Genomic DNA, 14,464 nt, shown 5'->3' on the forward strand with positions numbered 1-14,464 from the left:
CCGGCCTCAGGTGCTGCTCTGAGGGCCAGCTTCTCCCGTGGGCCTTGGAGGCAAAACCCCCAACCACTGATGTCACCGGGGATGGGGGAAAGCCAGAGGTCACCCAGCTGAGCGGCAACTTTGAAAAGGCACGGAGCCCCTCGGGCCAAGGTGCGTGGCTTCTCCTGGAGATGGGTCAGGACCGAGGCCGCTTCTGACCTCTGCCAGGGAGGGGCCCTCAGCGTCCTCAGGGAGACGCGAGGATGCCGGGAAGGGGACCTCTCAGAGCCGGGGAACCCCGGCCGGTGAGCGGCCACCTCGCCTGTTTGTCCAAATTGATGCCTTGTTGCAAAGCAGCTCCGGGCAGCACGGAGCCTTCTGCGGCCCCCAAGTCATTCCCGCCGTTACTTTACGCACCACCGGCGCGTTGCCACGCAGGTGTTGTCTAAATGCCTTACTTTATTTGGGTTTCACCCGTTTTCCCCTTTTGTATCTGAGGATCCGTCCAGGACACCAGGCGACACTGGTCCTCACGCGTCCTCAGGCTCCCCTGGGCTGTGACCGTTCCTCAGACTCTCCTTGCGTTTCACGGCCTTGGCAGTTTTGAGAAGTGCTGGTCGGTGTTTTGCAGCCTGTCCCTCAGCTGGGGTTCGTCAGATGCTTTTCTCGTGATTGGACGGGGGTCACGGTTTGGGAGGAAGAGCACAGAGGGGAGGCGCCCCCCTCCCATCACGTCAGGGGCACCGCCATCCACGTGGCCGACCCCTGCGATTGACCTTGACCCCACGGCCGAGGTCGTGCTGGCCAGGATTCTCCCCGTCCAGCTCCTCCCACACCCCCACTCTGTGCTCCTTGGGAGGGGCCGCCGTGCACAGCCCACACCTGACACGGGGCGGGGGGCCCCTCCTGGAGGGTGGAGGGTCCGCGTGAATGATTGGGGATTCTTCTGCCGGGAGTTTGTCTCTTCTCCCCCAGTTACTTATTTATCCAATCGTTCCTTTATATCGGTGTGGACGCGCGGACGTTAGTACTTTGCTTTACGATCCAACACCGTGTCCTTCATTCTGCTGCTCAGCTGTCCCGGCTCTGCCCTCAGGAGCCCCCTCACTTGCTCCTGTGGATCTGCTCAAGGTGACCAGAGGCGAGGCCAGCCCCCAGCCCCTTGCAGGGACCCCATGGGTCACCAAGACGTGGGTGGGTTTCCACCTGCCCCTCTCACTGCCACGTGCCACCTGAGTCAGCCAGAGCCACCAGGTGGAGAGCCCCAGAATGGGGGCGAGATGCAGAGATGGCTACGGGCGCAGCAGGTGGGTGGGGGAGTGGCCTTGACCTGAGGTTCCGCAGCTGCAGCCCCTCCTCTCCCTCTCACGCCCTGTCGGGAGCAGGCTCGGCAGTCACTTCCCGTCACTGCCCAGCAAGACGGTTTCGGCAGCATCACTTCCGCTTGCACGCACCTGCGGTCCCGCGGCCTCTGCTCCTTAACAGCTGAGAAGTCAGTCTTAAACCCGACACTGTCCTGGGAGACACTGGGGACTGAAATTCATACTAAAGCGTAAACGGCTGTCACTGGCAGCTACGCTGCACGCGGGACCTGGCAGGAGGGTGGCCCCAGGCACCAGGACATGGTGGGAAGGTGTGTCTGGGATGGGGGTGGGTGGGAAGGAGGGGCACCTGGCCAGCTCAGGGCAAGCGCTGGCCTCTCCTTGGTGAGCCCTCCAGTGCCGTCCAGAGGGAGAATCTCCACCTAAGGAGCCAAAGAAGCTGAAAAGGCTGTGAGGAGGGACCAGGGAAGGCTCTTCCGCAGAGCGTGGGTGGATGCCAGGCCCCGTGACCGGCTGAGGAGAAGGCAGGTGGCCCTCGGCACAGCTGGCTGCAGGGTGCCCACGGGCTGGGATGCGCCAGAGCCCGTGGGCCTCAGTGAGAGGTGTCGGGGAGAAGTGGTGGCCCCACGGCCAGCAGGTGGACGCACCTGGTGAACGAGGGCCTGCCTCTCGGCTCTGCCCAGCAACCTGCCCCTGAGCCTTGGTCTCCCCAGGGGTGAGTTCCGGCAAAAGGCTGGGGCTCCTGAGGTCACAGATGGCCCTTGAAGTCAGCAGGGGGCAGAGCCGTGGGTGCCAGACTCCCCTGCATCCTGCACCAGAGAGGAGGGCAGGGGGCTTTGTCTAATTTCTGAACAAAGAGAACTGGGACCCCGAATAGCCAAAGCAATCTTGAGAAAGAAAAACAGAGCTGGAGGAATCAGGCTCCCCGACTTCAGACTATACTACAAAGCTACAGTAATCAAGAGAGTATGGTACTGGCACCAAACAGAAAGATAGATCAATGGAACAGGATAGAAAGCCCAGAGATAAACCCATGCACATATGGTCACCTTATTTTTGATAAAGGAGGCAAGAATATACAATGGAGAAAAGACAGCCTCTTCAACAAGCAGTGCTGGGAAAACTGGACAACTACATGTGAAAGAATGAAATTAGAACACTCCCTAACACCATACACAAAAATAAACTCAAAATGGATTAAAGACCTAAATGTAAGGCCAGACACTATAAAACTCTTAGAAGAAAACAGACAGAAGACTCTATGACATAAATCACAGCAAGATCCTTTTTGACCCACCTCCTAGAGAAATGGAAATAAAAATAAAAATAAACAAATGGGACCTAATGAAACTTAAAAGCTTTTGCACATTAAAGGAAACCATAAACAAGACAAAAAGACAACCCTCAGAATGGGAGAAAGTATTTGCAAATGAAGCAACTGACAAAGGATTAATCTCCAAAAAATATACAAGCAGCTCATGCAGCTCAATAACAAAAAAACAAACACCCCAATCCAAAAGTGGACAGAAGACCTAAATAGACATTTCTCCAAAGAAGATATACAGACTGCCAACAAACACATGAAAGAATGCTCAACATCATTAATCATTAGGGAAATGCAAATCAAAACTACAATGAGGTATCATCTCACACCAGTCAGAATGGCCATCATCAAAAAATCTACAAACAATAAATGCTGGAGAGGGTGTGGAGAGAAGGGAATCCTCTTGCACTGTTGGTGGGAATGTAAATTGATACACTATGGAGAACAGTATGGAGGTTCCTTAAAAAACTAAAAATAGAACCACCATATGATCCAGCAATCCCACTACTGGGCATATACCCTGAGAAAACCGTAATTCAAAAAGAGTCATGTACCACAATGTTCACTGCAGCTCTATTTACAATAGCCAGGACATGGAAGCAACCTAAGTGTCCATCGACAGATGAATGGATAAAGAAGATGTGGCACATGTATACAATGGAATATTACTCAGCCATTAAAAGAAACGAAACTGAGTTATTTGTAGTGAGGTGGATGGACCTAGAGTCTGTCATACAGAGTGAAGTAAATCAGAAAGAGAAAAACAAATACCGTATGCTAACACATATACCTGGACTCTAAAAAAAAAAATGGTTCTGAAGAACCTAGGGGCAGGACAGGAATAAAGACGCAGACGTAGAGAATGGACTTGAGGACACGGGGAGGGGGAAGGGTAAGCTGGGGCGAAGTGAGAGAGTGGCATGGACATATATCCACTACCAAACGTAAAATAGATAGCTAGTGGGAAGCAGCCTCATAGCACAGGGAGATCAGCTCGGTGCTTTGTGGCCACCTAGAGGGGTGGGATAGGGAGGGTGGGAGGGAGACGCAAGAGGGAGGAGATATGGGAATGTATGTATACGTATAGCTCATTCACTTTGTTATATAGCAGAAACTAACACACCATTGTAAAGCAATTATACTCCAATAAAGATGTTAAAAAAAAAAAAAAGAGAGAACTGGGGGCCAAAGCAGTCAGGAGGGAACCGGAGCAGAGCCCTGCCCACCGCGGGGCCAGTGCCCACCCGGAGCAGACCGCAGGGCACCGTGCCCCCCTCAGGGACACCATTGGAAGGGCTATGACATTTAGAAATGTGGTTTCTAAACCACATTTTGGAGGGCAGTGGGGTGGGGGCCTGCCTGCCCCGCCTGCCCCCAGCACAGGATGGAAGGAAGGGCCTCGTTGCTCCTACCTGAGGTGAGTGGGCTGCCCTCCCCTCGGGCTCCCTCCCTGGCCCTCTCTCATGTGGCTGGGGATGCGGTGCTGCAGGCCGGGGGCAGCTGCCCAGGGGGCCCGTCCTGGGCTGAGGACGCACCTGACGAGGTGGAGGCTCCTAAGGGGCAGCGTCTGTGATGGCCCCTGCCCCAGCCTGGACGGACGTAGGCAAAACCGCCCCCAGGCAGCCAGCCCAGCTCACAAGGGGCTGCCCCGGGGCGCGAGGCTAGAGCAGCCAAGAGGGCCAGGGTCCTGCCGTCTGGCCTCGCCTCTGGGCCGCACCTCTGCCAGGGACCCCAAAGCAGGGCCACATCAGGCGGGAGGAAAGCCCTGTGCTCTTCTGACCTTCAAGCAAAGGAAGAAGAGGCATCTCTCCTTGGTGACCTGCTGTGACTTGTCTAAATGTCAAATTCACTCCAGTTTGCAGTGAGTCTTCTGTCCACCTCTGGATGAGGGCACACCCCGGCCACGCGACACCCTTGTGCCACGCGGGTGTGCAAGAGGCCCTGTGGGCTGCTCTCCCGCTCACAGGATTTTGGGCTTTGCTGCTTCTCAGAAGAGTCAGTACGTCCAGAACAGGCCATGAGCTGTGGGGATAGGTCCACTAAGAGGAGAGGAAGGCACCCCGATGACCAGGGGTTCTCTTCTCAGTTAGGCTGATGGAGTCAGGCAAACAGGTGATGATGACAATGAGAACCGTCTAAGTTCCAAGGAGCCCTGCTGGGTGACCATCCAATGATGGAATAATCCAGCTGAGCTGTCCTCCCTTGGCCCCTCGGGGACAGATGATTCTCTTGAAACTTTCACCACTCAGTAACTGTAAGGAACGGGGACCTTAACACGCGTCTGGGGGAATCAGCAAGAGATCATTGCTGCTCCTCTCGTGCCCTGAGAGTCTTTTCATGGTGTATTAATCAGCTAGGGCTGCAAAACAAAGGACCACAGCTGGTGGCTTACACAGCAGACACTCATTTCTCACAGCTGCAGAGGCTGGAAGTCCCAGATCAAGGTCTGGCAAGCCTTGGTTTTGGGTGAGGCCTCTCTTCTTAGCTGAAGACAACTGTTCTGTCCTCACGTGGCCTCTCCTCTGAGCGCGTGCAGAGAGAGCGTCTGTTCCCCTTCGTAAATGCCACCCACGCTATCAGATTAGGGCCCCACCTGTGTGACCTCATGTAACCCTAATAACCTCCTGAAGACCCCTTCTCCAAACGCAGTCACACTGGTGCTTGGGACTTCAACGTATGAATTGGGGGGGACGTAATTCAGCCCGTAATATACGGACTGAAAAGGAATTGGTCCTTTTCCTGGTGTGATTCACACACGCGTGCCCGGGCATGGGTGGGGAAGGCGGGTAGGTCTGCGCCCTGGGAGGAGTTGCAGCCGTGCGGGGTACGCCTCCCGCTCGGCCACCAGGAGCTGAGGTCGTGGACATCTCCACCCTCTGTGCCTTAGCACTTGCTCCCGACAAGCACGGCTAGCGGTCCCCGCACCTGCCGAGCTGACGTGGGAAAGAAAAGATGACTTAGGGAAAGGCTCTGGGCACCAGCCCAAGGGTGGGCGCTGGGTAGGTCCTAGACCCCTCTTCCTGCCTCGCCGCTTGCTCCCTGACACAAGTTACTTCCTGGGAACGTGTACACGCCGACAGAGCTGGACACACAGGACGCAAAGCGGGGAGCGTGGGCGTGGGACACGGGCTCGGGGAAGCCATGCGGCGCACACGGGACAGCGAGACACAGACGCACGGCCGGCCCTGCACCACAGCCCGCAGCCCTGAGCGCCTTACCTCGGAAGTAGGGGATGTAATGATGTCTGAACACGGAGGTAGGGCTTGGGTGTTGGGACAGGGACAGGCAGCTACTGGTACCAACACTCACAGTACCAGCTGCGGGCAACAGAGAACAAGTCAGAGTCGGCCCTGCGCTCGGGGCCACAAAGCCGCAAAATATTCCTAGGCCCCGCTCTGCTAGGAACATTTATGCTTCCTCTCTCGAGGAATGCACACCTTTCTGAGGCACCTGAAGGGGCGCCGCTAAGTACACTTTGGGCCAGTCTGCCCCGGGTTCCGAGTGAGGAAGCCCTGCCCTCTGGGGTCAGGGTGGCAGCGCCCCCAGGCCTGCTGGGTGGGAGCTGCTGGCCCCTGAGCCCTGCCCACTGCCCCACTTAGGGGGCTCCTTGGGACCCAGGGCCCAGGTGGAGGGCAGATGGCCAGACCAGGGAGTGATCTGTCACCTGACAGGTGCCCCGGCCTTGCCCAGGAGAGATTTGGGTCTCAGCTCTGGGGTGACCACCTGACCAGGCACAACCAACAAGGCCAGAAGACCCAAATATGGTGGGCAGGGGTCAGCGGAGGCTGACAGCCCTTCTCCTGGGCTCACCTGCTCGCCTGGTCACTCGCTCACTCACTCACTCATTCCTTCATTCATTCCCTCACTCACCCATTTTCCAAACATCTACCGAGCAGTGTGTACCAGGCACACTGCAGGGAGTCCATGAAAATAACTTTGCAAATGAATGAGCTGTGATTTTTCCACAAGGGCTGCAAAAATCAGAGTTGAGTCCATGGAGGTGAGGATAGAGCCATGCAACAGGGGCCGAGGAGGAGATGATTGGCAAAAATGCCTCAAGAAGCAGCTCTGTGTGGGGTCCCTGTGGCTCGGACATGCTGAGGGCAACGCGGATTTTTAAAAGGGAAAGGAATGGAACATCGCTGGGCGCCAGGCGGGGGATGCGGTGGGATGGGGTAGAGGGTCCTCCTCGGGCTTCTCCCCACTGGGAGGGGGCTGGCAGCGGCCCCCGGGGACAGCTGTCTTTGGGGCCACTAACCCAGCTACCGGTGAAGTGTCAATGCACGTGCTGACTCTAGCTCTCGTGCGTCAATGCACGTGCTGACTCTAGCTCTTGTGCGTTGGTTTTGTCTCCACAGCGCAAACCTTCCCAGAGCCATGTGAGCTTTCCACTAAGTGACCTCTGGCCTCCTGTCCTTCGTGCCGGTTCACCTTCCTGACATCTCCTGCTACTGACACGTGAGCTGGATTCTATGTGCTCAGCGCTGCCTTGTGGGCGTCTCGGGACGGCTCCTCTAACCAACGGGGTAACCGGCTGCCCCTGCACTTAACCTCCCTGCCCTGGCACGAGAGGGCCTTTTCATTCATTAAAAGGACGGGCTCTCCATCGCCCGCTGGCAATCTCACGCCCTGTCGGTCGTTTCTCCAGGTGCTAAAGTAAGAGACAGACTCATAAGAGGAAAAGCCACAAGAAGCAGAGCTTCACAGGGGTAAAAGAGGCCGCGGGGGGCGTGTACCTGGACGGCTGTAGTGCTGGGGCGACCGCAAGGTCGGGGTGTAACGGCCGAGGCTGACCGACCCGGTGGAGCTCGGGCTGGAGGTCCGGCACTGCTTGTAGGAGCGGTCATCCTGATACCCCTGGGAGAAGACAGCCTGGTGAACCCCGGCGCCGAGAGCACCGCCCACCCGTATCCACCCACCCCTCCGCCCTCCACTCGGCGTTTGCTCTCCTGACCCAAGAGGCTGACTCAACACGGCCCCAGGACGCAGTCCCCCCACCTTCCAGGGCACATCTGAAGAGCCAGACGGGGGGCTGGCCTTGGTGCTGACGCTCCCCTCGGCCTGAGCATCGTCCCCGTGCCTGCCAGGTACTGGAGGGCAGGGTCCCGCCCACGCCTCCAGCAGCCCCTCCTTGTAGCTGGGGCTCCCACAGAGGAGGCAGAGGCACCTGCATCCACCTCCGTCTTTCAGCTCCCCTCTCGCCCCATCCTTCCCGGCACCCAACGCCCCTCGGAACACAGTTTGAGAACCACTGAGATTCTGTATTGCCCCCGGCCTTGATAGGGGCTCCCCAGGTGCGGGCAGTAAGAAGAAGGCCCCCGCCCCGGCCCAGAAGCCCAGCTGAGTCAGACCCACAAGCACTGACAACGCAGACTCCATTCAAGCAGGATGGCCACTGTCTGGGGGGGTCAGGGCAGGTGACAGGTGGCATGAGATGGCGTGGCACTATGGCACGGGGGCAGAGCAGACCGCCCGCCTGCCACAGCTCGGCACGTTGGCCTGAGGCACGACACAGGCCAGCATCCTGCCGTGGGGTGGACGCTGCCGCTCTGCCCCTCCAGGCTGGCATGGGATGAGTAATGGAAGAGTCTGGGTCTGGCACTCACGGCTCCCACGCCCTTCCAAGCTGACCTCCCGCCTCCTAGGGCTTGCTCTTTAGCAGAACCCACGGAGCCACTGTCCTTAAAGCTTGCCTGTGTGCCCACCTGCACGCTCCGCTCAGGCAGCCCTCATGCTGGGAGCACACCTGCCAGGCCCCACCCATGCCTCACCCCGAGCCCCTTCGGCCCGGCCCATCCTGGCCATGGGCACACACTCTCTCCCCTGGGATGGCTGCAGCCCTGCCGTCTAGCCTCCATCCCCAGGCATCCTCTGCACAGCCCCGCTGGCCAGTTGACATCATACAGATGTCCTATCTTCTCGCCTGCACTGTGCCCGGGGCTTGCGGCCACACGTGGGCGTGGCAGCTCGGTGCTAGCTGCCCACGCGCAGGCTTTGGCTGTCGCGTTCCTGGACCCAAGGTCTGATGCCCATGCAGACTGGAGTCTGACTGGTGGCTGTCTATGTCGCGGATCAGTTTTGAGAAGCAAGAAAAAAGAGCGGGATGCTAATCCTTGCTATTTGATAGAGAAATGCTTCCAGCACGTTTATCCTCGAGGACCCAAGATATTCCCGTAAGTCCCACCTGGAGGCGCATGACGTAGCCCAGGCTAACCCAGCCCCTGGACTTCTTCTCTAAAGAAAGCCGTGACCCAGACCTCAGGTCAGACACAGGTGTCCCAGGTGTCCGTATCGCAGGGCCGGCAGACACAAGGGAAGCATGCAGATGGGATACGATTATAAAAATAACCAACGCCGAGGAGGAAGCCCCAGCCTCAGAGGGTCACGGCCTGATGCCACAGGCAGAGGCCACAGTCAAGGGCCTGGGAGACCCTCCAGGGGAGCCCCGGTTGGTTATCTTTACCATCCGGGCGGCAGTGCCACGAGCAAACGGGGTGGGCCGGGGGCGGTTACCTCGGGCGGCGTCGGCGAGAGCAGCCGTGGGGACTGTGGACACAACACAGAGTTACCCGTTAGGCCCGGCGCCTGGTGGTCACTCGGGGAGGAGAGCGCCCCGGCCCAGGCTCATCTGCACCACGGACCCTCCTCCACGTGGCAGGGAACCCCAGCACGAGACCCAACACACGTCCCAAAACCTTTTTGGAGACACACAGTCAATGGCACCCGAGGAAAAGGTCCCCAAGACAGTCCTCTCTGAGGATGAGCCTGGACCTTGTCTCATTCTGGCCCGCCCCCGCCCTGCCTCTCCCCCACGAGGACTCATTTCTGAAGGGAAGACTGTTGGCTCTGGGCGTTGGGTGGCCACACCCTGTGAGCCCATCACCCTCGGGTTTCTTCCGAAGAGAGAAAAGGGGCCCAGAGGAAGGAAGCACGATTCGGAGCCTCGGGGCTCGGGGTGAGGACAGTGTGCGGGGTAGGGGGGTCATCGGGGCCCTGGGGAGCGGTGACCGGCCTCCCCGGCCAGGCACCTCCCGCTGGAGCAGGTGAGCACCGCCTGCCACCTACAGACGTGTTGCCAGGACTTAGGGAGGGAGCGCCTGGCAGAAGGGGCTCTGGAAAACGGGGCTTCCAGGCAGGAAAGCTCACCTGTCTCCCCCTCTCCTGGACAGGTAGGAAGACGCTGTGGAGAGTTTCCAAGGAGGAGCCCTGGCGACTGGGGACATTTTCTCGTACCGTTAGAACGGCAAGGGGAAAGTGTTTCCCAATCTTCCCATTTCATTGAAGGGGAGACTGAGGCTCAGAAAGGCTGGCAGATCTCTGTGCTTCCAGCCCACTGCCCTTCCCTCCGCTAGCTTCCCACACTCGGATGAACTGCTGGAAGGCTGCCGTTCCAGAGAAGCAGGGGAAGCGGTCCGGCCCCGAGGCCAGGGTTTGCTCAGCTCAGCGCACTGACCCACGTTCTGTGGCCCACTCCACCATTTACCCACAGAAGGGGTCCCACAGAGGACACCTCTGAGCAGGCTTGCAGCCGGGGCATGGCAGGGCCTGTGGAGGGCAGAGGCCTCGAGGTCCCAGGAGATGGAGGAGGGACAGAAGCCCAGTACCTTGCTCTGGGCAATGGCCGCAGCCGGCACGGAGGCAGCAGTGACCAAGGCCAGCCACGAGGGCCCAAGCCCCAGCTCTGCCCCCGTGAGCAGCACGGTCCTGGGCCCTCGCCCTCGTTCTCCCTCACCCTCGTCTTCTCATCTACACCCTGGGACGGTCATTCCCGAAGTGCTGGGCCACAGGAGGCGGGGCGACGCAGAAGCCCAGTGTCAGCGCAGAGTGAGAGCGGGCCTGAGGAGCGGGTGATGACTGTGATATCAGCGACAAGGGCTGGCCACTGCAGCATGACCGGTGAGCGTGCCGCGGACCCCCGGAGCCCCGGGCTGTCCCCGCCCTGCCCTCACGCCCCGCAGCTGCACCAGCTGCTGGACCGCAGCAGGCGTCTGCGTCGAGCCGGGCGCCCCGGAGCCTCGGCCACAGCTTGGGAGACTCGGAGCGGGGCGCCCACGCCGGGCCACCCCACGTGACCGGCACACAGACATGGCCGACAGCTGGCAAAACACGCCTCCTCTCCATCCCAGGCACCCCCGTGGCCCGGTCACACTGAAGTCTCACAAAGGAAAAGTGACTTCACCAGCAAATTCCAGGGTAAATGGAGAGAAGCGGCCACGATTAGGAAGGTCCAGCAAAGGACACTGCCCACAGGACAGCGGGGAAGAAGTCGTCTGGGGTCAACCAGGGGTCAAGCCAGCTCGGGGAGCTCACGGGACGGAGGAGTGGGCCAGGGCGGGGAGAGCCGGAGCGCGGCCTGGAGCGCTCTGGACAAAGGAACAGGATACATTTCCCAACTTAAGAAAACAAAGAGACTCTCGCTTTCCTCCTGTCACTTTCCTGATCGCCAGCAAGATTCCTGCTTTCTGCGCCCGCCGAGGGGGCCTGTCCAGACCCTCTCCGTCAGTGTGTCTGCGAGGGGCAGTTCGGGGCCAGAGCACACTGGGAATTCTTTAAAGAGGAGGCGCAGGTTATCTGAGGGGGTAAAGTAGGCTGAGGCTGCCGGACGGCCATGGGGATGGACGCCAAGGGGACCGGCTATGGGTGCCACGCCCTGCAGGCTGGCCCCGGGCCGGGCCGTACCTCGCTGCAGCTCTGCCTGTCCCCCACTGAGTGGCTGATGAAGGGCGAGTAGGAGATCATGTCGGGGCGGTCGATGCTGTAGATGGCCTTGTTCTTAGGGAGAGCGGCCAGGTCTCTGTAGTCAAGGATCTCATCACCCAGCTTGGCCTGCGAGAGGAAGGAAAGAGTCGAGGGGGTGGTCAGACCCACACCTGGAGGCGTGGTCGCTCGGCAGCCGTGGGTAGAGGTGGGGCCGGGGGCAAAGGCGTGGGGAAGCCTCGTGGCACACGGACCTGCGTCCCCGCGGACAGTGAGAACTCAGCCCGTGGTCTAAATACACACACAGCCACACACACACACATCTATGCTCGCACACATACATACACGTGTACGTGTAAACAAACACACGTGTGCGGGCACAGAAAACACACGTGTAGACATGCACACACGCACACATGGACGCGTGCACGTAGTATACTTGTACGCACGCAACGCACATACGCACGTGTGCACATAAAATACACACGTACGTAAAAGATGTACATACGTGCATTTAAACACATGCACGACGTGTGCAGGCATGTACGCACACATGCAAACACCCACCTCGGACATGCAGACCTGCACGCACAATCTACGTATGCACGCACACGGGGAACATGCCCGCCTGCAACTGCGGAGGGGAGACACTCACACACCCGCACCTCCACACACTCACGCGCACCCACACAACCTCACCCACCAAACTAGTGCACACGCACACATCTCCCTACCCAGCCACCCACACACACACACTCAGGGGCCACCACGTCTGCTTAGGTGAGGTCCACCTGGGTGCTCACTCCCCTGCAATTGGGCCCGGCCTCCCCTGCACCGCCCGCTGGCCCCTCCTCCTGGCTCCGGGGGCTGCCCGGGGGCGCGTGACTGACGGGACAGGCCTTGGAGCGGGGTGGCCGCCTCAGCTTGGCTCTCACAGCAGGGCCGAGGTTCCCCCCCAAACACCGGTCTCAGTCCCCGTGTCCCTGCAGCACCCCTCCAGCACCGGCGGAATGTTTACAGCCCACGAGCCCTACGGAAGAGAGAACGTGAGTCCCCAGCCTGCTCCCAGCACGAGCCAGTTCCTGGTGTGGCGGATGCCCAGGGTCCCATCCCTCCTGGAGCTGACACACCAGTCACCTCCTTCCGCTGGGTCCCCTCCGAGGATTAATCTCAGCCTGACATTGCCAGCCACAGGCAAAGCTGGCCACTCGGGCTGCCCCCGCTGGCTCGGCTCGACCCCCAAACCCAGCAGGAACCCTCATCTCAACCTCGGCTTCCCTCGGTGCCCCCGGCCAGGTCAACGCTGCCCCCGCCTTCCTCTCTGCCCCTTCCCAGACCCAGGCGGCTCTGGTCAAGGCCCTCACTGCCCGCGTCCCTATCCAGCCACAGCCTCTGGGGGGCTGTCCTGCCAGCAATTCTTCTAACAAACACCACCAACAGCAGCGTGACACTACACCTTCCACCCTGGACAGCACTGGGGGCGCTCACAGGACGTCCTCTTCACAGAGGAAGAACCGGAGCCCAGAGAGGCCAGGTAACTTGCCCAAAGTCACACAGCCAGGGAGGAGACGCAGGCTGTCTGAGTCCAGAGCCATGCTCCCCACCATGGCTCTCCTCCCCACCATGGCTCTCCTCCCCGCCAGGGCCACGTCACTCAAACTCCAGTTGCACCCCGTCGTCCTCCAGCTCACATCCTCCGGCAGCCCCTTCCGGGATGGGTGACACAGCCCTCACTGCAGTTTCCAAACTCGGCCCTGATGTTTCCAGCCCATTCATCATAAGGTGTCTCCTCCTTGTTCCCCCAGTGTGCCAGGCTCAGCCTCCACCCTCCAGCTTTCCTTTATCCTCTGAAGTCCGGCAGCCCACCTCCTCCAGGAAGACTTCCCTGACCACCAACTCCAAGGCTCGCGTGAGTCGTTGGGTACGCTAGGGGCAATCCCTGCCATCTGTGACGCAGGTTGAGAGAGTGAACACCTGATGTCTCAGATCTCTGGCGATTCCCTTGGGAACCCTGGGCAACGTTCAGAAGACCTGAGTTCAAACCCTGAGTCTGTCGTTTGTAACTGTGGTACCGCCCGATCAGCATTTTTGAGCTGCTCCTCTCTGCCTTCCGGGGAAATCTGAACTCAGGCCCCTGGGGACCTGGCCCTTGTGTATCTGCTCATCCAAGCCTCTCACTCCCCCACCCATGCCCCTTGTCATGCTCGACCCCTTACAGTTTCCAGAACACCCACAGCCTGAGTGAAACGGAGCAGGACCCTATGGTGCTTCCGCCCACGTCCTCCTCCTGCCTCTTGTCTGCAGGAAAACTTCAGCCAAAGTTTAATCAGAGAAGTGAGAAGATGCAGAAACAAAGGAAACCATCAAAGGAGACCAAAGGATAATAGTTTAATCATTAAGCAAAGTCAAAGACCTTTAGTTCCTCCTTAAGGGCTACAGATAATATTCTGAGCCGTATCCTGGGAGCTGCCTTATAGATACTGAAACCCCTACCAGGTGGAAGAAGTTAACTACATGATGACAGACTGTAGCCATGACATAAGTGGCCACAATTCCAAGAATTGACCTCAAGGAAATGGGAATAGACTGACCCTGAAACCGAAGACTAACTGTACTTAAAACAATCAAGATGACGCTGGTCAGACCACCGATGACCAATTTCAAGACGACGGTCAGAGCTGACTGTGCAGTTTCTGCATGTAGCCCCCTCCCTCCGTCTATAAAAGCTCTTGCCCAGTGATTGTCATGGGGGGCGTCAGCCTTTGGACAGGCGTCCGCCCTCCTCTACCTCGCCCTCGTCGCTGGCGTCCAAAATAAAGCCATGTGTCCTTTCCACCAGCCTTGCCTCTTTATTGGCTTTTGAGCGGCGAGCAGCTGGACCGCACTTTCCGTTACATGAGGGCTTGGTACATGCTGTTCCCTCCCTCCGAAATGCTGTTCCCAGGCCTCTTTGCCCGGCTCATCCTCTGGTCCTTCCAGATTCAGCACGCTTCCCCTCCACCACCTCCCCTTCTCCTGTGAGTAAAGGTGCTGATTTCGTGGGCGCATCTGTCTCCTTTTCTCCTGAGGCTGGTGGCTCCTGGGGGTTCAGGACCCTGATTCACCATGGAGTCCCTCCCCCTAACTCCATGCTTGACGCGGC

General features: G+C 58.9%; 1 protein-coding gene across 2 annotated transcripts in view; it reads right to left on the minus strand.

Moving 5' to 3' along the window:
• Positions 1–14,464, minus strand: part of ABLIM2 (actin binding LIM protein family member 2) — a 129,206-nt gene that overhangs the window by 43,134 nt on the left and 71,608 nt on the right. The window contains exons 10-13 of one of the 2 annotated variants that reach the window (XM_082653968.1): positions 11,305–11,451; positions 9,139–9,171; positions 7,362–7,482; positions 5,844–5,942 (exon numbers count right to left, since the gene is read on the minus strand). In XM_082653968.1, the coding sequence (XP_082510094.1) occupies positions 5,844–5,942; positions 7,362–7,482; positions 9,139–9,171; positions 11,305–11,451 (400 nt within the window). The remainder of the gene's footprint in view (positions 1–5,843; positions 5,943–7,361; positions 7,483–9,138; positions 9,172–11,304; positions 11,452–14,464) is intronic. The other variant, XM_082653967.1, reaches the window with a different exon arrangement.

This window comes from Grampus griseus, assembly GCF_964374135.1.
Source record: "Grampus griseus genome assembly, chromosome: 4".
In the NCBI taxonomy this organism is placed as follows: domain Eukaryota; kingdom Metazoa; phylum Chordata; class Mammalia; order Artiodactyla; family Delphinidae; genus Grampus; species Grampus griseus.